Here is a 22,888-nt window from a genome sequence, read left to right as displayed (position 1 = left end):
TAAACATAATTTATGTTCTTTTAACGCAATTCCGAGTTTCCTTTTTTGCTGTCGATCCCAAAAATTAGTTTTTCTCCCAATCCCAAAATATTTTCAACCAATTCATTTTGAATTCTTAATTCTTTTTGGTATCAAGATGCTGATGCTGATTCTGTGCCCAACAGTAATCAAAAGAATCCATCAGTTGATAATAAATATTCTAAAGTAATTAAATCTTTGAAAAAACTTTGATTTTTTCATCACCATATCTTTGGAACCTGGAGGTGTAAACCTTTGATACTTAAAATTAGATAATTTGATCTATTAGAAAATTAGAGTTTTTGTCAAAAACACAATTTCTTCGATTATTAAGATAAATATTTTATATTAAATATATAGAGATATGTATCTTATACATGGATATATCAGGGTTGGATATATTAGGGTTGGGAATATCAGGGTTGGGAATATCAGGGTTGGGTATATCAGGGTTGGGAATATCAGGGTTGGGAATAACAGGATTGGGAATATCAGGGTTGGGAATATCAGGATTGGGTATATCAGGGTTATGTATATCATGGTTGGATATACCAGGGTTGGGTATATCAGGGTTACGTATATCAGGGTTGGATATATCAGGGTTGGATATATCAGGGTTGGGAATAACAGGGTTGGGAATAACAGGGTTGGGAATATCAGGGTTGGGAATATCAGGGTTGGGTATATCAGGGTTGGATATACCAGGGTTCGGTATATCAGAATTATGTATATCAGGGTTGGATATATCAGGGTTAGGTATATCAGGGTTAGGTATTATATCAGGGTTAGGAATATCAGGGTTAGGTATATCAGGTTTAGGTATTATATCATGGTTGGGAATATTAGGGTTGGATATATAAGGGTTGGGTATATCAGGGCTATGTATATCAGGGTTAGGTATATCAGGGTTAGGTATATCAGGGCTATGTAAATCAGGGTTGGGTATATTAGGGTTGGGTATATCACGGTTGGTTATATCAGGGTTAATAAATATCATATCAGGGTTGGGACCAGGATACTGATATTGTCCCACACTCTTTGATCCTTTTAAACCACACGGATATCCTACGTGTTTCCGTTCTAAACAAGAACAGGGTTATTCACAAAGAATGCGACTTTAATGAAAACTTAAAATTTCTATGATATACTTGGGTATACAATTTTATATAGCTTGCATCAAAAAAATATCTTTTTAATATTATGCATAATTAAAGTTAAGACATGGTGGTACAAAGTTGATGATTTTGATACTGCAGTCGCCTAGCTTGGGAAATGTTGACTTTTCCCAATTTTCTCTTCATATCAAAAACTCCCACCAATGGCAGTGCAGTATACTGGTCACGTAATACAGAGGGAGTCACGTGATAAAGATACTCCACTGCCATTGGAAGGAGTTCTGGTCACATGATACGGACGTATTTATGATATTATCAATTATATCTATTAAAAATGAAAAACTATTAAATTCAAATAATATTAGGAGCAAACCTAAGTTTCTTAGGCTTTTCTGGGTTATTGTTGTCTTCAGAATGGTTGTGTATTTGCTGAATATGATCCGTTTAAACCTACTATTCTTATTCAAAGTTTTATATTTTATATTTTCGTATAAATTTGATACAGTTTTATATCAATTTCTCGAGACAGGAACATTAGATAGAACTCTCATGGGTCTTGATCAACTCCTAAAATGCTTGGGGTTCGGCCTATACCCCCTTTCATTTTTCCTTTACAGTCCCTTTAAAGAAGATGATCGAATACTTATTTTAACAAAGTAGAGTTGAAAATCAAACCTGAATCATGAAACGTCTCTGTAAGTTTGAGATGAGAGTGATTGCATGTTCGGATTAGATAAATCCATTTCACGATCATGATACTTTGAATCATTTTTCGGGGGTCAGGGGGGGGCGCACAGTGGGGTATTATGGGGGGGGTCATCCAAAATGATTTTATTTCATAAACCTCTTATTTATGTCAAATAAGGCTTGGCCGCATGAGAATTTTTTTTTGTTATGTTTTAGTTATGAACTTTGACCAAAACCCCGCTTATTCATTGAAAACTCATAAAATAGGATTTATTAACTTGCTACTCGAGACTTAATCAAGGTTTTTGCGTGCTGCTGGCGCCTCAAAATCTTTTCTGTACGGCTGTTAGAATCTTTTTATATCTATAGATTTTCAAGAAACCCCTGTGCTTTCTTGTGCTTTTACTATACAATATAAGTTTTTCTTCCGAAATACTCGCTGAACAAAGACGACATATAAATATATTGCGGGATTACAGGATCCATAAATATATGAACGGGAAAAGTAATTATAAATTGAAATCATTATAAATCAATATGCTAGCTATACTTCACACAATGTATGTCAATGAAAAGATTATCAGAATATATTCATTTTGTCCATTCTCACCATGAAATACAAGACAAATGCATTTTAAGAGGAGTATTGTGACAAAAACAGTCACCCCCCCCCCATGACCCCCTAAAATACCGCACCGTGGGGCGTATTATTTACAAAGAGAGATTTATTCATTTTTCAAATCCATGTTAAAGAGCTTTAGGGGTAATTTTAAGAACATTTTTCGATTCACAATGGTAGTTAAAAATATTTTCTGATTATGACTGAGATTAATAAAGCATACATTCTTTCATAAGTAAAATTGATCATTTTCAATTCTGGTTTCTATATGAAACTTACATGAGTTTTTCTGGGTCAGAAAACACTTTTCTAGCTGGAAAATCGACGATATTTAAAAAAAAATAATCTTTAGAAAAAGTTTCCTTTAATTTGGTTCAACAGTTTCCTTGATTACAAAGTTAATGTAATACAATCAATTACGATCGATTATCCAATTATCCAACTTTGATATTGGCAACATTAACTGTTCAGACTTACAGACAATTATTATCAAAAATACCCACAGAGTTAATAATTATTAATCTAAATGCTACATTTAACAAACATTGTCGACGCGTGGTATTTTTATCTATTTCTTCCTTGTTCCAAATTGCTAATCTGATCCGGCGCCTAGGGAAGACGTCGGGCGCGCTTAAATTTCCTGGCGCCGGCGCCTAGAACGATCTCTAGTTTTGTATCAGTTCAAGAAGAGAAGTGAAGGAAGAATGAGACGAACAGCTGCTCTAGTTGCAGCATCCTGTCTTGTTACAGTTGCGTCAGGTTGGTGCTACTTTAACATTTTAGTTTAAGTTTTTACAACAATATATTTTTTGTCTTTCATGGTTTCATAATAACGTAAATCGACGTTCATTGACGTTAGTCGTTAAAAAAAACGTTTTCTAAATATAAGTATATATATTGTTTTGCTGTTAGAATCACAATATTAAAACAAAATGTAAGTTCTGTAGTTTATTCAAATGCACAGTTATTTTTTAGGGTACATTTTCTCAATGGCGATAAAGATTTATCCAGAATAATCATCAATATTTAAACAAGATGATTTGAAAAATTTATTTAGATAGAGATTGAAACTTTTGACTGATCTAAAGCTAATCTACAACGTCTTGAAATCGAAGATAGAACTTTTAATTTGGAGCGACTAAGCATATAGTTCGTATTTTTGTAATATCTTATTGTACAGCAGTAGATTTTTGATGGCTTCTAAATGAGCATTCTTTAAAAATAGTCAAAAGCGTATAATTTATTCCGGATAGAATAGCGTTTAATTTAATCCAGGTAGAATAGCGTTTAATTTATTCCAGATAGAATAGCGTTTAATTTATTCCAGATAGAATAGCGTTTAATTTAATCCAGATAGAATAGCGTTTAATTTAATCCAGATAGAATAGCGTTTAATTTAATCCAGATAGAGTAGCGTTTAATTTAATCCGGATAGAATAGCGTTTAATTTAATCCGGATAGAATAGCGTTTAATTTAATCCGGATAGAATAGCGTTTAATTTAATCCGGATTCCTGGTTTCTAAAAGGATTAAGAATACAATTTGGGATTGGAATAAAATAACATGTTTTGGGTTAGGACAAAATTAATTTGGATAGGACAGAATAAACTTGTATCAGGCAGAATATATTGGGATAGGACTGGATAAGTTGGGATAGGACAGAATGCATTGGGATTTAAACGGAAAGATTAGGTTAGGACAGAATAGATTGGGATGAGACAGAATAGATTGTGATAAGACAGAATAGATTGGGATAGGACAGAAAAGATTGGGATAGGACAGAAAAGATTGGGATAGGACAGAATCGATTGGTAAAGGACTGGCCACATTGGGATAGGACATAAAATCTTAAGACACGATAAATTTGTATTTAATGATATGGATAAAAATGAATGAAAGTATTCACGAATATAAGAACTTTATCTTAATCAAAGGGTTAACATTGTTTAAACTGAAACAGATGATAGATAAGATGGGGCGGAATTGAATAAAGTACAATTCTGATTGAGTGAGGTTTCCGGAGAACCTTAGATGTATCTAGAATAAGGTTTAACTAGGATATCCTAGGGTTTAATGAGTAGATTAGATGTATCTAGGATAAGGTTGAACTAGGATATCCTAGGGTTTAATGAGCAGATTAGATGTATCTAGGATAAGGTTGAACTAGGATATCCAGGGGTTGAATGAGCAGCTGAGATGTATCTAGGATAAGGTTGAACTAGGATATCCAAGGGTTGAATGAGCAGCTGAGATGTATCTAGGATAAGGTTGAACTAGGATATCCTAGGGTTGAATGAGCAGCTGAGATGTATCTAGGATAAAGTTGAACTAGGATATCCTAGGGTTGAATGAGCAGCTGAGATGTATATAGGATAAGGTTGAACTAGGATATCCAAGGGTTGAATGAACTGCTGCCATAAAACGTGCACATAAGAAGAAATTTTCTCAATCGTGACAAACTCTTTTGGTTTGAACCGTTTTCACGTTGTGAAATAATTGGAGGTTTATGTAATACCCGGATACGTTTATAGTTTCTACTCTCTACCAATCCTATATTGAGCTAGAGCATACTATGAATAAGAATGTTATCTGGGTCCTATCTAGATCTTGAAGGTTGCAATGGTTTTGTACAGGTCAGTTGACCTTACTCCAGGTCCAAAGTTGAATACAGGGAATCCTATCAATCCTGTTCTTGCAATTAGTTTGTCCTTGCAGGAGATTTTAAAGGTTGCATCCCTTGATTCTCTCATTCATTGCCTCTCTCTCAATTCTTCTTTTTATTTTCACATCTTCTTCTACTCTTCCTTTTCTCTTTTAGTTTGGATTTAGATTTTCGTTTTCATCACCTTTTATTTTTTAAACATTTTCTTTTTTTGAGAAGTTGTAATCAAATATTCTGGTTTATGTATGTATGTATCTAGAGATATAGGATAACATCGTAGTTTCTTTGTCCTTTAACCTTCAATACAAGATTAATTAAAGAGGACTTCCAGGGATTTATTCTGGGTTTCATTTACCAACCTTGTTCTTCTCCGGGTACATAGAATACCATAGAAATATTGTTAATCTTATGTTTTTTAATTTATAATAATCATTTTATGTTTAGGCCAGTCCGCCTTCAGATGTCCCGAACCTAATGGATATTTTGAGGATATTCAACAGTGTGATAAATACTACGATTGTCTGGATGGAGTAGCAGAGGAGAAACTGTGCCCGGACGGTTTAGTTTTTGATCCTTTCTCCAGAAAGAGAGAACCCTGTGATCACTATTTCAATGTGGACTGTGGAGACAGACTAGAACTACGTAAGTTTACGAAAATTTCATCAAATTAAATATTTTTGTTTTTATTATTTTCTTCATATATTTGTGTATGTTTAGAGAGCCCCAAGGGACCTAGTGATCTCTGTCCTCGTTTAAACGGATTCTACTCTCACCCCGACCCTGCTGTCTGTCATATCTTCTACGCCTGCGTGGACGGTTTGGCTGAGGAGTACACCTGCTCCTCCGGTCTATGGTTCGACGAGTACTCCGGAGTGTGCAACTGGCCCGAGACCACCGACAGAACCGAGTGCAAAGCTGATTCTTATGGTAATAATTAAAAAAAGGGTTTTACAACTTTTTTCTTATTTTTTAATTATTTATTTTTTATTTTTTCTCCGATTGTCGGATGACTAACATTTGCTCTATCTTCTCCAGCTTTAGAAACAGCCAGTGGATTCAACTGCCCTGAGAAAGGACCTGCTGATGAGTTTGGACAGATTGATCCCCATCCCAAGTACTCCGACCCCAACGACTGCGCCAAGTTCTTCATCTGCTTGAACGGTATCTCCCCCAGGGAGCAGGGTTGTGAGCTGGGTCTCGTCTATAATGAACTCTCTGCACAGTGCGATGCCCCTGAGAATGTTCCAGAATGGTGAGTTCATTTTATTTTGAATAAACACTACTTTATTTTTAATTAATCTAATATTCAATTATTTCCTTCTAAATATATTTTTTTAATTATCCCTCACAAAAAAAACTTAAAATTTTATTTATTTTATATATTTAATGACTGATAAATAAATATGTATCCCTCCTTAATATTCTTTAATAGTCTTTCCTTTTTATTCTTTAAACCTCTGTATCCTTCATAAATATACTTTAAATCTCTGTATCTCTCCTAAAAGCCCTTTAAACTTCTGTATCCCTCCTAAATATTCTTGAAGCCTCTGTATCCTTCCTTAATATTCTTTGAACCTCTTAAAGCACGGAATTATTCTTATATTATATTACAGTAAGGACTACTACGCCTTCCTTGACGATGATAAGAAGAGTGTGAACCCGGCCAGGAAGTAAATCCGGGTCTGAAACCATCCTTCTTCATGTGTGGTTTGTATACGTAGAGAGACTCCCTCTTCATGTTTGTGATGAACACTGTATTTATTTATTATTTCGTCCAATATAATCAAAACTATGTTTAGACTCAATGAGTGTATATATTAATATTGGTTGGACTATTCTAAATTTGAATAAATGTTAAGTTTGTTTTAATGTTAGAGTTCATTGTGTTGAGAGGAGAGGAGATGAGAAATTGGATTCCAACCACAGGATAAACCATCGCGAACCTGACCCCAAAAATATGATCATAATAATTTTAATATCATATTTAACAAAAGGTATTCTTCTAAAAGAAATTAATTTTGAAGATTGAATGGGGGCTAGAATGCAACAAATATTGAAGGATTTGAGTAATAAATATAAAAAATTCCACCTGGGCTTGGAGGGTGGTGAGAGCTATTTCTATTCCTGTTAGTTCCTCTACTAGTTTATCCATAACAGCAACCTTTATCCTTGATCAGATATATATTATACCCAGATATATAATATACCCAGATATATAATATACCCAGATATATAAAGTACCCAGCTTTGGAAATCCGCCTATGGAAATAATCAAATCTGCGTAATGGTTATCAAATAGGAATTTTAAAAAACTTACGTGTTTCCCTCCATACCCGCCTTGAGTTCTTCCAGAACAGAATCCAGCTGATTATTAATATTCTGCCCCCCTAGCTCTGAGATCAGCTGTTCCATATTTTCCAATCTTCTTGTCAGCTGTGACAGCTGACTGTCTTGGTTTTCCGACAGCTGGGACAGCTGGCTGGTCAATCCATCTCTTTATTAGAAAAAATATACTTATTTAAAAAAAAATCTATTTGTGAGTTACAAGGTGTTCCAATAAATATTGGAATCAAGAAACGACTTGAAAATCGTTTTCTACTACCAAGTGTATCAAAATAAAGGTTGTATGTCTATTGAACTTTACAAGATGTATAGTCATGCCTTCTTTTTATTTTCTAAATAGACAGAGATTTTAAACATTTGTTATTTAAAAAATTGTATTTCTTAATATTTCCGTTAATTTTTAAGGTTAAAAAATGGTAAACCACATTTTGGATTTCCCGAGATAAAAATTTTAATTTTAACTGTTTTAATTGGAATGCTAATAACTTGTGTGCGAGTAACAGTGCCGCAGGAAGCAAAGACGAAATATAAGTCGCATTTAATCCCATGTCTATTGGACACACTGTAGATCAAAAATCGGAAAATCTTATTGGCAACATAATGAAGACGACATTTTTCCTGATTATTCAGATTTTTTCTGCTTTACCTCAAGAGAAGAATGTGCTCCCAAACCAAGAGAAGAAACCAAAACAGGAGAAAACAAAATAAAGCTCCGATAACCAGATAGAGAATCTAAACAAAATAGACAAAAAAATAAGCGAGGGGGGTAAGGGAAGACCAGCTTTATAATTTCTGCATTTGAGCCACATTCTCTTCATTTTCTCATCCGAGTCACCTCCAAATTTTCTTTCTTTCAATAATCTTCTTATCTTTCTTAACGACTTGAAAGGAAGAAGAAAATTAAAATACAAGCATAAGAATTTAGAGTATGAGGAGAGGGGGGTTTGGATCCTTTCATTTTCATGAACAATCCTTTAGAAAAGAAACCTTACCAATCGTTTGTTCGTGAGTCCTCGACCGTGAAGATCTGCTAGAAGCGTTTCCAGGGCTTTACTCTGATTCTCCGCTACAATCGAGGATAATCGCTTCCCGCTCTCACTTATCGCTTCCCGCATGTCCAGGATTATGCTGGACCGTCGCGTGTCGCTCGATGCAGTCGAGATTATCGACGGGGCCCGGCTCAACTTGGGCCTGAAAAAAATAAAACAGGTTTAAAGTGTCCCTATGAATTAATTGACAATGTAGTTTTGTCTAATGAGGGAAAAAAAAACAATATTAGATTAAGTAACGTGGTCTAAGACACAAGAATATCTTTGACTTCCTTAAAACACAATTCTACGGATTTTCTAGAAATTAACCGAGCAAGATAATGGTCAAAGTTTAAACCGTTCAAAATAACTTAAAACAACAATTATTGATCAAATTTTGCAAATAATTACTTGAATACTTTTAAAAAATCAATGGATTCTTTGCCACAAATTAAAATTTTCTAATCCCTATCATAAATTTTGGGTCTGACGGTGATAAATCTAACAATATTAAAAGTTTGAAATATCAAAGGTCTACAACATCGGGTTGCAAAGATATAGGGATTAGAAAATCAGAGTTCCTTTACCTGTTTCCAGATAGTAGCGGAGTAGGGACGGGTAGTGTTTCTCCGGCAGGTTCATGGGGCTCCAGGTAGCTGGATAAACGTCGGAGAGGATTGAAACTTGGAACAGATTTCTTCTCAAAAGGAGGATCCTTAATCAACATTTTGCTTTATATCATTTTTCATTGTATTTTAAAAATACTATTTAATATATAGAGCTTTAGAAAATAAGAAAATTATCAATTTTTTTTATCAGGTTCGGAGGGTGGGGAGTGTACTGCACTCTACTTGCAATTATGATTATTTTACCTTATTAGTTTTTTCCTTTCCATAGTTCTGCTCTGTTAGTCTCTCCGGTATCAGAGGTATGTGAGGTATGTCTCCGGGTACCTAGATTATTCTAGATTATTCTAGATTATTCTAGATTATTCTAGATTATTCTAGATTATTCTAGATTATTCTAGATTATTCTAGATTATTCTAGGATATATCCGTCCAGAGTCAACATGTATATATCTTTGAAAACCTAGAATTTTCTAGAATCCTTCCGTCCAGAGACAACAAAGATATATCTCCGGTAACCTAGAATATTCTAGAATATTATAATGTTATCCGTCCAGAGACAATATGATATATCAAAGGTTGACACGTGGTAGCAAAGACATAGGCATTAAAAAACTGGAGTTTGAGAGGAGTAATCAGTTCTTATATCTAATCCAAGATATAGAACTTTAATTCTTACTTTGAGAGAAGACATCACTTTGTTTGATTCTTTGCTTATCTCCGGGTACAGGTTTGCATCAGGATCAATCAAGGTTTGCTGTCTGAATAATAATAATAATAATAATAATAATAATACTTTCTAGGAGCTAAGTTCTCATATACCTGTGTAGTCTAGGTCTAGGAGCTAAGTTTTCTTCTACAGGATTCAGATTATTCAGATAAACCTGGTTCTCAGTTTGATGATCTTTACTCTGTAATAAAAGAATTATCGAGAAAAACAAAAGTTTAAAATAATTGTTTTTCTTCTTTCTTGATGCAAGTGAACAAACCTTAGAAAACCAACTCATAAAGGATTTTTGATCGGGTTTAGATTGAGGTTGAGTCTGAGCAAGCTGAGTTGAAACCTAAAACAAATAAATTTAAAAAAAAAAAAGGTTATTGTTTTACTACAATTCAGTAAAAAAAGAAATTTAAAAAGAAGTAAAACAAATTTTAATTGGACCCTCCAATTAGATCCGATTCACACGGTACCCTTTAATGGACCCTCCAATTAGATCCGATTCACACGGTACCCTTTAGCCTTAATATAATATAAATTCTCTTAATATCCTACAGACTCTATTGTGCCTTGATGCGCGAGTCATTTTTTTGGAGAAATGCATTTGCAAAAAGATTTCTTTTTAGAAAGAAAAACATGGATACTCCATCATGATTGCCCAGCCAAAGCTTTAAAGAGTGCTAATTAATGGAACTCGAAAATGCCAATCTATAATTGAGGGTGTCCTAAATCTCGCCAACAATTTCTTTAAGAAAAAAGATTAGATTTTTAAAATTAGATTTGAGAATATTTTTAGAAGAAAAGAGTAAGGAAGGAAGGAAGGAGGAAGGAGGAAGGAGGAATAAGGAAGGAGGAAGAAGGAAGGAGGAAGGAGGAAGAAGTAAGAAGTAACCTGAGGAAGCGGAACCTTCTCAGGGTCCCGTCCTCCTGGGAGCTGAAGGCGAATATCTAGTTCTACACCGAGAAATAATATAAAATTAAAAAAACAGAATTTAAATCATGAAACTGAGTTTTTATCAGAGGTTTATAAATCTTTAAAAAATTAAATTTTGAAAATCGATTTGTGTAGAATTATTTCGATTATTTCTTCCTTTGAAATCATCTCTAAGCTTCCTAAAAAGATTTCATGAAAGTGACAATCAAGTAAGCAAAACTTAATCAAGTATAATGTCAGATAAATCAATCCAGAAAGGCACAAATTCGAATTTTCTAATCCATATATCTTTGCAACCTGAAGGAGCAAACTTTTAACAAACTATGTAACATCTGTTTTACCAGAACTCATGATTTAAACTATGTAACGTCTACGCCATTAAGTAAAAAATAATGAAGGAGTTATGTGGCGAGAACTCATTTTTTTTATTAAATTAAAATCCACTGATATCACCCACATTAGGTGATTGATTACAGATCTAAAGGGACTGTAAGCCTAATTTCAAGTGGCCCTCTGTGTAAAAATGTCAATTCCCTATTTACAACGGTTCCCTTAAAAGCTTTGTCTGATCAATTGTGAATTGCGCATTTCTACTGTGGGAAAAAATATAGGAATAATCAGAATTAAACACTTGTACACCTAGAAAAACGACAATATCTTCCACATAATTGATCAGCTAAAGGTTTTAAGAGTACCGTTGTGAATCAGGCATTGCCATCTTTAAAATGAGAGTCACTTGAAATTACGCACACAGTCCCTTTAATCCATCCTTTTCTCTGACATTTATAATTTCCTTAAACGGTCCTCATTAAAGCCTCATATTTTGAAGGTAAATCTGTATTAAAAATCTTGTCAAAGGAATTGAGTCTTTGCCACAAACTCTGATATTCTAATCTTTATATCCTTGCAACCAAATGTTGAAGACATTATTTTTTCCAAACTATGAATTCTGTTAGATTAGATAATCTTAGTTTGAAATACCGATGGTTTACACCATTAGGTTGCATCGATATTGGGATTCGAAAATTTGAGTTTGTGGCAAAGATTCAACTCCTTTGTTTCAGTTTGAAAACCACATCTTTGTACTTTTTCCAACCTCAGACTTAGTATCTTGAGAATATCCAGGTGCTTAGAGTCCAGTCCAACTAAGGACGCGGAGAAGCAGGACGGATTTTGATCTCCGCCGTCCCGGAGAAATCCAACCCGAACCTGGCATTTACAGAAGGCTCCTCCTGCAGAGATATTTTATCATCATCATCGTTTTAATATAAGTATTGTTATTTTTTTAAATTTATATTAGGTTTTTTATCATTACTTTTATTACTATTAATATTATTATTATAACTAGAAAACAAAACCTTTCTTAAAAATTGCCAAATTAAAGATGAAATGTTGGTTTTGATCAGGAAGAATACTCCAGGTTGAGTAGATTTGGGTTTGCCAGTTACTCCGAACCAAGATATTATCCTCCAGGACTGTTTGTATCTCTAGAGTAAGGTTTTTAACAGCTCCGAACCCGGATATTATTCTCCAGGATCGTTTTTCAATTGGAAAATCAAATTAATTTGAATTCTGTAGAATTAGTATTTGTTTTACCTTGCTCCGGACTAAAACTAGTATTTGCTAGATCGGCAATTTCTCCCTTCAAATCTGCCAGACCTGAGACAGATAAGATTAAAAAATCCGATTTCTGAAAAATCAAATTTAAATAAATCTTCTTTTTATGAGATTTGTCAATCTTACCCAATCTTAGTTTTTCCACGCGAGGAGGTTCAATGAGCTTAAGATCTGTTACTGCTGAACCTTGAACAAAGAGAGGAGGTATCCGTCCTTCATCCTTCCAGATTAGTACTTCCTCATACCTGGAGCAGTATAGTTTAGTCCAAAAACTCTATTAAAAGATGTTTCAAAAAAATATTTAATTTTTAAAAGATTTCGAAATTTCACTTTTTCATTAGTTTCTTTTTCTATAGTTTTCAAACTAAAGAGGCATTGGCTGTCTTAATTAAACTTCTTTAAAAACGTGAATAACAAATTTTTCGGGTTAGGACGGTTTTACACCTGGAGCTCAGAGATCTGATATTTCTCCTGGACTCTCCGAGCAGAGCTTTCAATCCGGTCAACCTGAAAGATAAATTTTAAGCATTAAATTTCGGAAGCTAGGATCGAGGGTAGAACTGAATAATATATTCTCTACCTGTAATACTGGATAGAAATAGGATTGAGGATAGGACAGAGTAATATCTTCTCTACCTGTAGTAGTGAGTAGAACTAACTAGTTTATAGGGTTGAGGATAGGACGGAGTAATATCTGCTATACCTGTAGTAGTGAGTAGAGCTAACTAGTTTATGGAATTGAGGATAGGACGGAGTAATATTTTCTATACCTGTAGTAGTGAGTAGAGCTAACTAGTTTATGGGATTGAGTATAGGAAGGAGTAATATCTGCTATACCTGTAGTAGTGAGTAGAGCTAACTAGTTTATGGGATTGAGTATAGGACGGAGTAATAATCTTCTCTACCTGTAGTAGTGAGTAGAACTATCTAGTTTATGGGGTTCAGGATAGGACGGAGTAATATCTGCTATACCTTTAGTAGTGAGTAGAGCTAACTAGTTTACGGGATTGAGGATAGGACAGAGTAATATCTTCTGTACCTGTAGTAGTGAGTAGAACTAACTAGTTTATGGGATTGAGGATAGGACGGAGTAACATCAGCTCTAATTTCAACTCTAACCATGTCTAGTTCCAGGGGATTCAAACTAAAATATTTAGTTTTGAGAATTTAAAAAAAGAAAAAGTCGAAATCTTAGATATTTCAACATTTGACTTTATTTAATTTAGCGGAATTCATTGTTTAAAGGGTAAAATGACATCAGAGACTAAATTTAATGAATTTGAACCACCCGTTTAAATTTTAATCACTGATTCAAATCCTTCCTTAATCGGTGGTTCAAATTTGAACCGGTTTAGCGACTTTGCTCAATTTCAGTAATTTCGGTCCCTGCTGACAAAAATATAATTATTGGAAAAGAAGAGTTTTAAGTTTATTTCACCTGCTCCTAGTAAATACAATTAGCCCGTATAGCACCACTCTTGTATCCACATCCATATCGTCAATCCTGGATCTGCTCTACATAAATGGAAAAAAAAATAAGATCCTTCTGAGTTGAGAGACGGGTATACGGTAATATACTCCTGTCTCTTTATATTCATGATTCCCTCCAACTATATATAGTTTCCGAGTCCCTTAGCCGATTCCATTAGCGCCTGATCCAATCAGGGTTCAGTCATGTGTTTGCTGTCTACAAATCTGAACCAATGGAAATAATATGACGGTAACATTTATCTTGCTATCTATCTCATTATCCAATCAGAGTTATGAATCCTTTAATCGGCACTATCAGTAAGTGGAAATATATACTTCTACTGAAACTATAAGATTCTGTATTTCTTAGGCAAGTAATTCAATAAGCCATTGAAAGACTGTTTTAAATACAGAAGACTTATTTTAACCTTAAAATCGTCATATTAAAAACGTTTCAAATCGTTTCTACAGTCTTTTATTTTGTGGGTAGTTTCATTATGCACCAAAACTTCAGTGCTGCTGCAGATTATAATGCACCAAAACTTCAGTGCTGCTATAGATTATGCACCAAAACTTCAGTGCTGCTATAGATTATGCACCAAAACTTCAGTGCTGCTACAGATTATGCTCCAAAACTTGAGTGCTGCTACAGATTATGCACCAAAACTTCAGTGCTGCTGCAGATTATAATACACCAAAACTTCAGTGCTGCTACAGATTATGCTCCAAAACTTCAGTGCTGCTATAGATTATGCACCAAAACTTCAGTGTTGCTGCAGATTATGTACCAAAACTTCAGTGCTGCTGCAGATTATGGACCAAATCTTCAGTGCTGCTGCAGATTATGCACCAAAACTTCAGTGCTGCTACAGATTATGCACCAAAACTTCAGTGCTGCTACAGATTATGCACCAAAACTTCAGTGCTGCTGCAGATTATAATGCACCAAAACTTCAGTGCTGCTACAGATTATGCTCCAATACTTCAGTGCTGCTGCAGATTATGCACCAAAACTTCTTTGCTGCTACAGATTATGCACCAAAACTTCAGTGCTGCTGCAGATTATGCACCAAAACTTCAGTGCTGCTGCAGATTATGCACCAAAACTTCAGTGCTGCTACGGATTATGCACCAAAACTTCAGTGCTGCTACAGATTATGCACCAAAACTTCAGTGCTGCTGCAGATTAGGCACCAAAACTTCAGTGCTGCTGCAGATTAGGCACCAAAACTTCAGTGCTGCTTCAGAATATGCACCAAAACTTCAGTGTTGCTGCAGATTATGCACCAAAACTTCAGTGCTGCTATAGATTATGCACCAAAACTTCAGTGCTGCTTCAGACTATGCACCAAAACTTCAGTGCTGCTGCAGATTATGCACCAAAACTTCAGTGCTGCTATAGATTATGCACCAAAACTTCTGTGCTGCTTCAGACTATGCACCAAAACTTCAGCGCTGCTGCAGATTAGGCACCAAAATTTCAGTGCTGCTACAGATTATGCACCAAAACTTCAGTGCTGCTGCAGATTATGCACCAAAACTTCAGTGCTGCTACAGAATATGCACCAAAAATTCAGTGCTGCTACAGAATATGCTCCAAAACTTCAGTGCTGCTACAGATTATGCACTAAAACTTCAGTGCTGCTACAGATTATGCACCAAAACTTCTTTGCTGCTACAGATTATGCACCAAAACTTCAGTGCTGCTGCAGATTATGCACCAAAACTTCAGTGCTGCTATAGATTATGCACCAAAACTTCAGTGCTGCTACAAATTGGCATATCGAAACTAAGGTTCTCGTAAAGAATGCTTAATGAAAAAGGTCAGTTCAATATTTGATTCAATATTAAATGCCTTCCTTGGTTGTATTGATCTAACAAGCTCTCAAGCAAAAATCATTTCGAATTTTACCAATTATCTATTTAAAAACTAAACAAGTGGTTTATAGTTTAGAATCTACATGCCTAGGGATACAAAGAAGAATAAGTAAGTTTGTATGGAAAAATCCACAGCCAAGTGGTTGCAACACTTTAAAGGAACTGTAAGCGTAATTTCAAGTGAGCCTCAATGGAAAGATGTCAATGCTTAATTCACAATGGTACTCTTGAAAGTAGAAAATATAGTCGTTTTTTAGTGTCAAATGTATTATATTATTAAAAGTGATAATAATCTGTTTTTCAAAATCATATTTTTACTTAATTCATGCTTGATCAGACAAAGCTTTTAAGGGTACCGTTGTGAATCGGGTTGGAGGGTCACTTGAAATTACACTTACAGTTCCTTTTAAGTCGATTCGATTCTGGGAACCATTAGGGATTTATGCTTGATCTTGATCTTTCGTTAATCTGCAGATTAATTTAATCTTCATTCGATATCTTGCATAAATATTAATCGTACCCAGTCAGGGGTTGAAGGGAGCTTTGATCAAGGGATGAGTTGCTAAAATAAAGATATGGAAAGATGTAGTTTTTATAAATCCTCAAATGAAAAATGCCCACAGTGAATATTGAGATCTGTGGATCGGTATGTTCAGTATTCAACAGAAAAGTTCTCAGCTCTGGATCTTATTGAGGGGGAAACCCTGTAGAATGTATGTTACCTTGTTTAGGGATTTTTTCCTGAGAAAACCTGAAATCTTATTCTTCTCCTCCTTCTCCATAAGATCCCGCTCCGTGAACTGGGTTTCGTAAACCTGTAAATGTCGTCTTTTACTTGTCCAAAATTGAATTGAACTGAAGGATTTTTCTTGCGAGAGAAGGTAATGAAGGGGGGTTATTATCGGGAGTAAGTGGTAAGGAGGGAGGAGGACGTCCTGAGGTGAGGGGAAGGTGGGGTTATGGGGTTATGAGGGTGTTGTTTTTGTGAGATAGGAAGAAGAGAAGGGGGCTATTTTTGTGAGTTAGGAAGANTATATGGGATAATATCTGACCTGACACGCTAGTCTTGGCATCATGTTTAACTGATCATAGATTTCCTTATTTAATCCATCTTGGGCTGCAAACCTTAATAAGTTTTATAAAATAGATTGATGATATTGATCAGATTGATCAGATTGATCAGATTGATCAGATTTATCAGATTGATCAGATTGATCAGATTGATCAGATTGATCAGATTGATCAGATTGATCAGATTGATGATATTGATCAGATTGATCAGATTGATCAGATTGATCAGATTTATCAGATTGATCAGATTGATCAGATTTATCAGATTGATAGATTGATCAGATTGATCAGATTGATCAGATTGATCAGATTGACCAGATTGATCAGATTGATCAGATTGATCAGGTTGATCAGATTGATCATATTGATAAGATTGATTAGTGATGCAATTGGTTAGTGATGAGATTGATATGAAAAAAGTAAATAAAATCTTATTCTAATTCTAATTCAAGATCAATACAATAGAACGACGTCAAGTAAGCGAAAATGTTTAAGCACACTTTTTTATGATTATATAATCCCTCTTTCAGATTTCATACACAGCTCCTTTAACCTTTGAGTTGTTATTGCAGAGAAATATATGAAACAGGTTTTTGTCTGGCTTAAATACTACGCAAAAACATTCTCCTCACGCTGATTAAACACTTCTGTCCTTGTCCCAAAATTTGTCACTTTCGATAAAAATTTGACCAACATCTAGATTATTGTTTGTTTTTTTTTTCTTTAATGTCGGCGTTTGAAAAACTTCTGTCAGCTAAAAGATTATTGAATTAAATTACAAAACGTGATTCAAATTCAAATTGAAGAAATCGAACACATCTTAGTCCAGAGTAACTTACCCCCCCCCCTTACCCGCACACTGTATTTTGGGCTGGGTACGTTCCGACTTTTTTGAAATCGTTCCGTTCCGTTCTAGAACGAGGGCCTTGAGCGAGATCGTTCCGTTCTTTTGTTTCTAGATGATTTAGAACACATTCATGATTTAAAATGCGTTCTCGACTTTATAACGTTTTAAGCGTTCTTTTAAAAAATTTCCGTTCCGTTCCGTTCCTTTACAAATCTTGCCAACATTTTTAAGAACGCGTTCTATGCGTTCGTTCTTTTTTCGGAACGATTGGATCGTTCTTGATTGTTCTGTTCGTTCCGATTGTTCCCCAAGAACGACACCCAGCCCTAACTGTATTGATTGAGTGAATTTAAATTTAAAAGTTTAAATATGTAATATAAACAATTTAATCATATTTGTTTAAAAAACAAAATTTATATATTTAGCAATTTGTTGAATTTCTTCAGTAGAGTTCAGGATGATAAACAGAGAAGTTCTCCTCCTCCTTTTCCTTCCTCTTGTATGTCTCTCCGCCCCGTCCTTTGATAAGGCAACCCTGAATGAGCTTGATGATATTATCCATGGTAGGAGCTATGATGCCCGTCTCCGACCCGGAGGAGATGGTCCTGTAACCGTCTCCCTCTCCGGGTACATACTTCATCTTGATCATGTAGACCTGGACAACAATGAAATTACACTAACCATGTATTTCCGTCAGTTCTGGACGGATGAACGACTCAAGATCTCCAAGAGGGTTGTGTTAAATGACATCAGTGGAATTTGGCACCCGGATACATTCATCGTTCATGAGAAGAGAATGCCCAAGGTAGAAGAGGAAGAGTTTGTACGAATAGATCCATCCGGTGAGGTTCTTTACAGCAAAAAGATCACAAAGAAGCTGAGTTGTGTTCCTATCGAGGATACAACGTGTCAACTTGATTTTGAGAGCTATGGGTTCACAGCTGCAGATATTAATTATCAGATCAAGGAAGGAGCAGATCAATCCTTCCAGTTTGCTCCTGACAGGGTACAACAGGGATACATGATTACAGAACTCGAACCAAAAACTGTAACTGCCACCTTGAACACTGGAACGTACTCCAGAGTTTTCGTCAATATTAATATTGAACAGTTTAATGATTAAAGAATTAAAATTTAAATTTCTGAAAATTTCAATAAATTTGAATCACAAATTTTCTTTTGCTTTTGTTTATTATTTGACATTTAAATAAATATATAAATATATCATCTCGAAAACTTTTAGTTTTTTCATTTTGATAAATTATTTATTTCGTATGTCAGGAATTATCTCAGTATATTTAGTGTCTCGCCAATTTAAATGTTTGGTTTTGTCCCAAAGGGTTTTTCCCAGCTTGTGGCACCTTCCCAAGGGTATTTTATCCAAGTGGCACCTTCCCAAGTCTGTCCTTGCCGCAGCGCTCGGTCCCTAGCCTGTTCTAGTTTCAGCACTCGGCTCCCCTATCCCATCCCAGCCGCAGCGCTCGGCCCCGATTGCAGCATGCAGCGACTCAGAAGACCTAACCTAACATTTGGGAAGTTGCCACCTGAGAAATTTCACATTTGGAAAGTTGCCACCTGAGAAATTTCACATTTGGGAAGTTGCCACTTGGAAAATTTACACCTGGGAAGTCGCTATGGGAAAATACCTTAAGGATTAATTAAAACTGTCATTTGAGAATGAATTGTGTAGAACTTTCCATTTGAAAAGAATCAAAGGAACTAAAAAACATGGCACACACTCTAATTTTCCAATCCCAATATCTTTTGGTATTTTTTATATATCACACTTTGATCTAACATAATTATCTGTTTAAAATATACTAGGTCTATAGCGTCAAGTTGAACAGATTTAATATAAAATCCAGTTCTAGGCAAGTGTTCAGCATCTTTCTAATATACTAGGCTTAATGGAGGCTTTGGGCCACCTTTTCTATTAACGATGTTGATAGCGTTTAGATCTTGCTCTTAAAGTCGCCATTTTTTCTTTGAATATTTGTAATTATTTTTTCTTTGAATTGTAAAACTAAATTATTCGAAGATTTTTCTATTTAAATTCCTGAAGCAGAAATTTACAAGTCATTTTTTACAGAAACCACAAATAAATAGTCAAACAGTAAACATGTCACTTTTCAAATAGAGATAAAAACGGAATCAAATAGTTTTTAGAAAAGCTCTCTGAGTTGTTTACGTATATGGGCACATGTGGTCAATTTACAGTTTGCCAACTTATATATTTTGCCAATTTACATTTTGCCAACTTATATATTTGGTCAATTTACATTTTGCCCACTTATATATTTGGCCACTTTACATTTTGCCAACTTATAATTTTGGCCAATTTACATTTTGCCAATTTATATATTTGGTGAATTTACATTTTGCCAACTTATATATTTGGCAAATTTACATTTTGCCAACTTATATATTTGGCCAATTTACATTTTGCCAACTTATATATTTGGCCAATATACATTTTGCCAACTTATATATTTGGTCAATTTACATTTTGCCAACTTATATATTTGGCCAATTTACATTTTGCCAACTTATATATTTGGCCAATTTACATTTTGCCAACTTATATATTTGGCCAATTTACATTTCGCTATAACTACATTTGGTAAAATTTTAAACTTGATTTACCGTGACACATGGCCTCATTTTGGTTAACTAGCACACAAAAATAATGCAATTCCCATAAATATCAGCACGACAAATTCGCGAACGTTGGCGCCCAAATTTGACAAACTTCAAAGGACTGTAATAATAATGTCAAGTAACCTTCCATGCAAAGATGACAATATCCGATTTACAACGGTACTCTTAAAAGCTTTTATTTTCTAATCCTTATCAACGGATAAGCAAAGAGAAATAACACTTTTTGAGTCTGAAAAACGACGGTTTCTTCCATATTTTTATTCACATTAAGGTTTCAAGGGTACCGTTGTAAATCGGGCACTGCCATTTTGCATTGATGGTCACTTGAAATTACGCTTACAGTCCCTTTAATCACCTGCATTGTATATACACATATTTGTATTTGATATTTGTTGCAACGTAAAAGTTACATATCTCTACAGAGTATATAATACGTATAGATGTGTTAATATCCGAAATTTTGGATAACAAATCACAATTAAAGAAATTGACGAAATGTATCCACTCCTTAATATCACCTTATGAGAGTATCTAGAACTAGTGGGATGGATCCCAGTTTTATTCCGTCCTGTTTCACGATCCTACAGGTCTCTCTCCAGGTCTCTTCTTTACACAGCACATCTCGAGCCTTCTCCGCTTCTCCGTAGTCGACTCCTATCTTCTCCAAACCCTAGACAATCTTGGAGTTAGATAAAGTTCTTGAATGAATTATAGTTATAGTATTTTTTTTCAAACACAAAATACAAAATAATAATGTATGATGGTTCAGCTAAAAATAAAACACAAAAGAAAATTTATTATGAGCCAATTGAAAATATAATGTTGAACCCATTCTTGTTGACTGTAGTAGACTTTGACATCCACCATTAGCAAAGGGTGTGAGCCCATTCTTGTTGACTGTAGCAGACTTTGACATCCACAATTAGCAAAGGATGTGAACCCATTCTTGTTGACTGTAGTAGACTTTGACATCCACCATTAGCAAAGGGTGTGAGCCCATTCTTGTTGACTGTAGCAGACTTTGGCATCCACAATTAGCAAAGGATGTGAACCCATTCTTGTTGACTGTAGCAGACTTTGACATCCACAATTAGCAAAGGGTGTGAACCCATACTCGTTGACTGTAGTAGACTTTGACATCCACCATTAGCAAAGGGTGTAAACCCTTTCTTGTTGACTGTAGTAGACTTTGACATCTACCATTAGCAAAGGGTGTGAGCCCATTCTTGTTGACTGTAGCAGACTTTGACATCTACCATCGACAAAGGGTGTGAACCCATACTCGTTCACTGTAAAAAGGTTATATAAGGGTTGCGGCCCTAGTCCTGAATATATTCTGCAAGCATTTTGCATGCTTTCCCTCAGAGAGAGGAGGTGTTAACACCTCAACTGCTTTCTACTAACTTGTTAATGTTATTTAAATTGACTCTCCAATTTGTTAGAGTGGCATGTCCGACTTACAAAGGTACCCTATAGACTTTTATCATAGTAACGATAAGAAACATTTTCTTATCTCTTCCAAAAATAGATAATTTTAAAACACTCATTCCTTTTTTAATAAAATCTGCAAAACACTACTTTCCTTTTTGAGTAAGAAAAATAAGGACATTTCCGTCATTTTTCATCCGATAAATATTTAAAAAGTACTTCTCTTCATCTGCCTGCACTGTAGACAATTTTCAAGGGGAATACATATCTTTAAAATTACAATTTAGAAGAGAAAACCAGAAGGAAATTAATAAAGGAATTGAAACTTCTCCACACACCCAACTGTTCTAATCCCTTTGCCACCTGATGGTCTTAATCTTTTACATTTCAAATTTAGACTATTGATCTAAAAAAATTAATAGTTTGTAATGTCTAAGGTCTACGACACTGGGTTGCACAGATAGAAATCAGAGTTTGTGGCAAAAGCATAAGTATGAGAGATAAAACAACTTCACAGGCGTTCCTAGGGTATTTTGTCGTAAAAAAAAACTATATCAGGGAAATTTAACTTTTTTTTTAAATGTAAATTTTTTTATTTGAAATCCTAGAATTAGAAATATTTCTAAGACCAAATTATGTCATTTCACCAATTGTTCCTGCTTTTGACCTGAAATTTTCCATTTTCAATCTATGGAGGAAGGCAAAAAGCCCCCCCCCCCTGTAAAGAAGGGCAAAAAGCCCCCCCTACTTGCGCCTGAAATGATGACGATTAAATAGTTTATTTCAGACAAGAAATTGAGCCTTTGCCATAAATTCTGATTTTTTAATACCTATATCTTCGCAACCCATGATGTCGTAGACCTTAGATATATATAAATATAATAAAACAAGACATTCGTATATATTTTTTTCAAAATCTTTTTTATTTAATTTTTTTTCTTCACGGGCAACGCCGGGCCCTTCAGCTAGTTAAAATATGAAGTCTATCAGATCATAAAGTCTGAATTTAAAATATCAAAATACCACCAGGTTGAACAAAGTAACTTGGAGAAAATCCCTAGTGTCAGAAAAGACGACATTTGAATACCTGAATATATTCTCCGTAGGACGAGATCTCTCCGGAGAATATGCGTCTCACGCTCATCTTCTCTTAAACTGGGTTTAAAATA

The 22,888-nt window shown here is 34.8% G+C and overlaps 4 protein-coding genes across 5 annotated transcripts; 2 read left to right on the top strand and 2 right to left on the bottom strand.

Moving 5' to 3' along the window:
• Window positions 1–361: 361 nt before the first annotated feature.
• LOC111699173 (protein PELPK1-like) lies at window positions 362–1,902 on the bottom strand. The gene is made up of 2 exons (XM_023469774.1): window positions 1,809–1,902; window positions 362–1,098 (listed from the first exon to the last, which is right to left on the bottom strand). Exons 1-2 carry the CDS (start codon window positions 1,900–1,902, stop codon window positions 362–364), a joined length of 831 nt encoding a protein of 276 aa, XP_023325542.1.
• A 1,192-nt stretch (window positions 1,903–3,094) lies between these two features.
• LOC111699182 (protein obstructor-E) lies at window positions 3,095–6,970 on the top strand. Of its 2 annotated transcripts, none has more exons than XM_023469784.1 (5): window positions 3,095–3,198; window positions 5,546–5,743; window positions 5,819–6,028; window positions 6,143–6,353; window positions 6,715–6,970. In XM_023469784.1, exons 1-5 carry the CDS (start codon window positions 3,144–3,146, stop codon window positions 6,773–6,775), a joined length of 735 nt encoding a protein of 244 aa, XP_023325552.1. In that variant the 5' UTR covers window positions 3,095–3,143; the 3' UTR covers window positions 6,776–6,970. The 2 variants fall into 2 exon arrangements, with proteins under 2 accessions (XP_023325552.1, XP_023325551.1); XM_023469783.1 differs by having other exon boundaries at window positions 6,137–6,353.
• On the bottom strand, window positions 6,693–22,876 carry LOC111699181 (uncharacterized). The gene is made up of 23 exons (XM_023469782.1): window positions 22,807–22,876; window positions 20,810–20,961; window positions 16,768–16,840; window positions 16,438–16,530; window positions 13,806–13,882; window positions 13,407–13,511; window positions 12,812–12,874; window positions 12,494–12,612; window positions 12,347–12,409; window positions 12,109–12,237; window positions 11,847–11,982; window positions 10,907–10,929; window positions 10,709–10,770; window positions 10,088–10,162; window positions 9,921–10,009; window positions 9,778–9,859; window positions 9,345–9,425; window positions 9,060–9,187; window positions 8,437–8,635; window positions 8,091–8,176; window positions 7,419–7,595; window positions 7,191–7,269; window positions 6,693–7,044 (listed from the first exon to the last, which is right to left on the bottom strand). Exons 1-23 carry the CDS (start codon window positions 22,861–22,863, stop codon window positions 6,973–6,975), a joined length of 2,220 nt encoding a protein of 739 aa, XP_023325550.1. The 5' UTR covers window positions 22,864–22,876; the 3' UTR covers window positions 6,693–6,972.
• Window positions 18,064–18,803, top strand: LOC111699183 (gamma-aminobutyric acid receptor subunit beta). Its single transcript, XM_023469785.1, has one exon. It carries the CDS (start codon window positions 18,091–18,093, stop codon window positions 18,754–18,756), a length of 666 nt encoding a protein of 221 aa, XP_023325553.1. The 5' UTR covers window positions 18,064–18,090; the 3' UTR covers window positions 18,757–18,803.
• Window positions 22,877–22,888: the final 12 nt, after the last annotated feature.

Source organism: Eurytemora carolleeae, unplaced genomic scaffold (genome assembly GCF_000591075.1).
Source record: "Eurytemora carolleeae unplaced genomic scaffold, Eaff_2.0 scaffold30, whole genome shotgun sequence".
Classification (NCBI taxonomy): domain Eukaryota; kingdom Metazoa; phylum Arthropoda; class Copepoda; order Calanoida; family Temoridae; genus Eurytemora; species Eurytemora carolleeae.
This window is presented reverse-complemented; position numbering and strand designations above follow the sequence as displayed.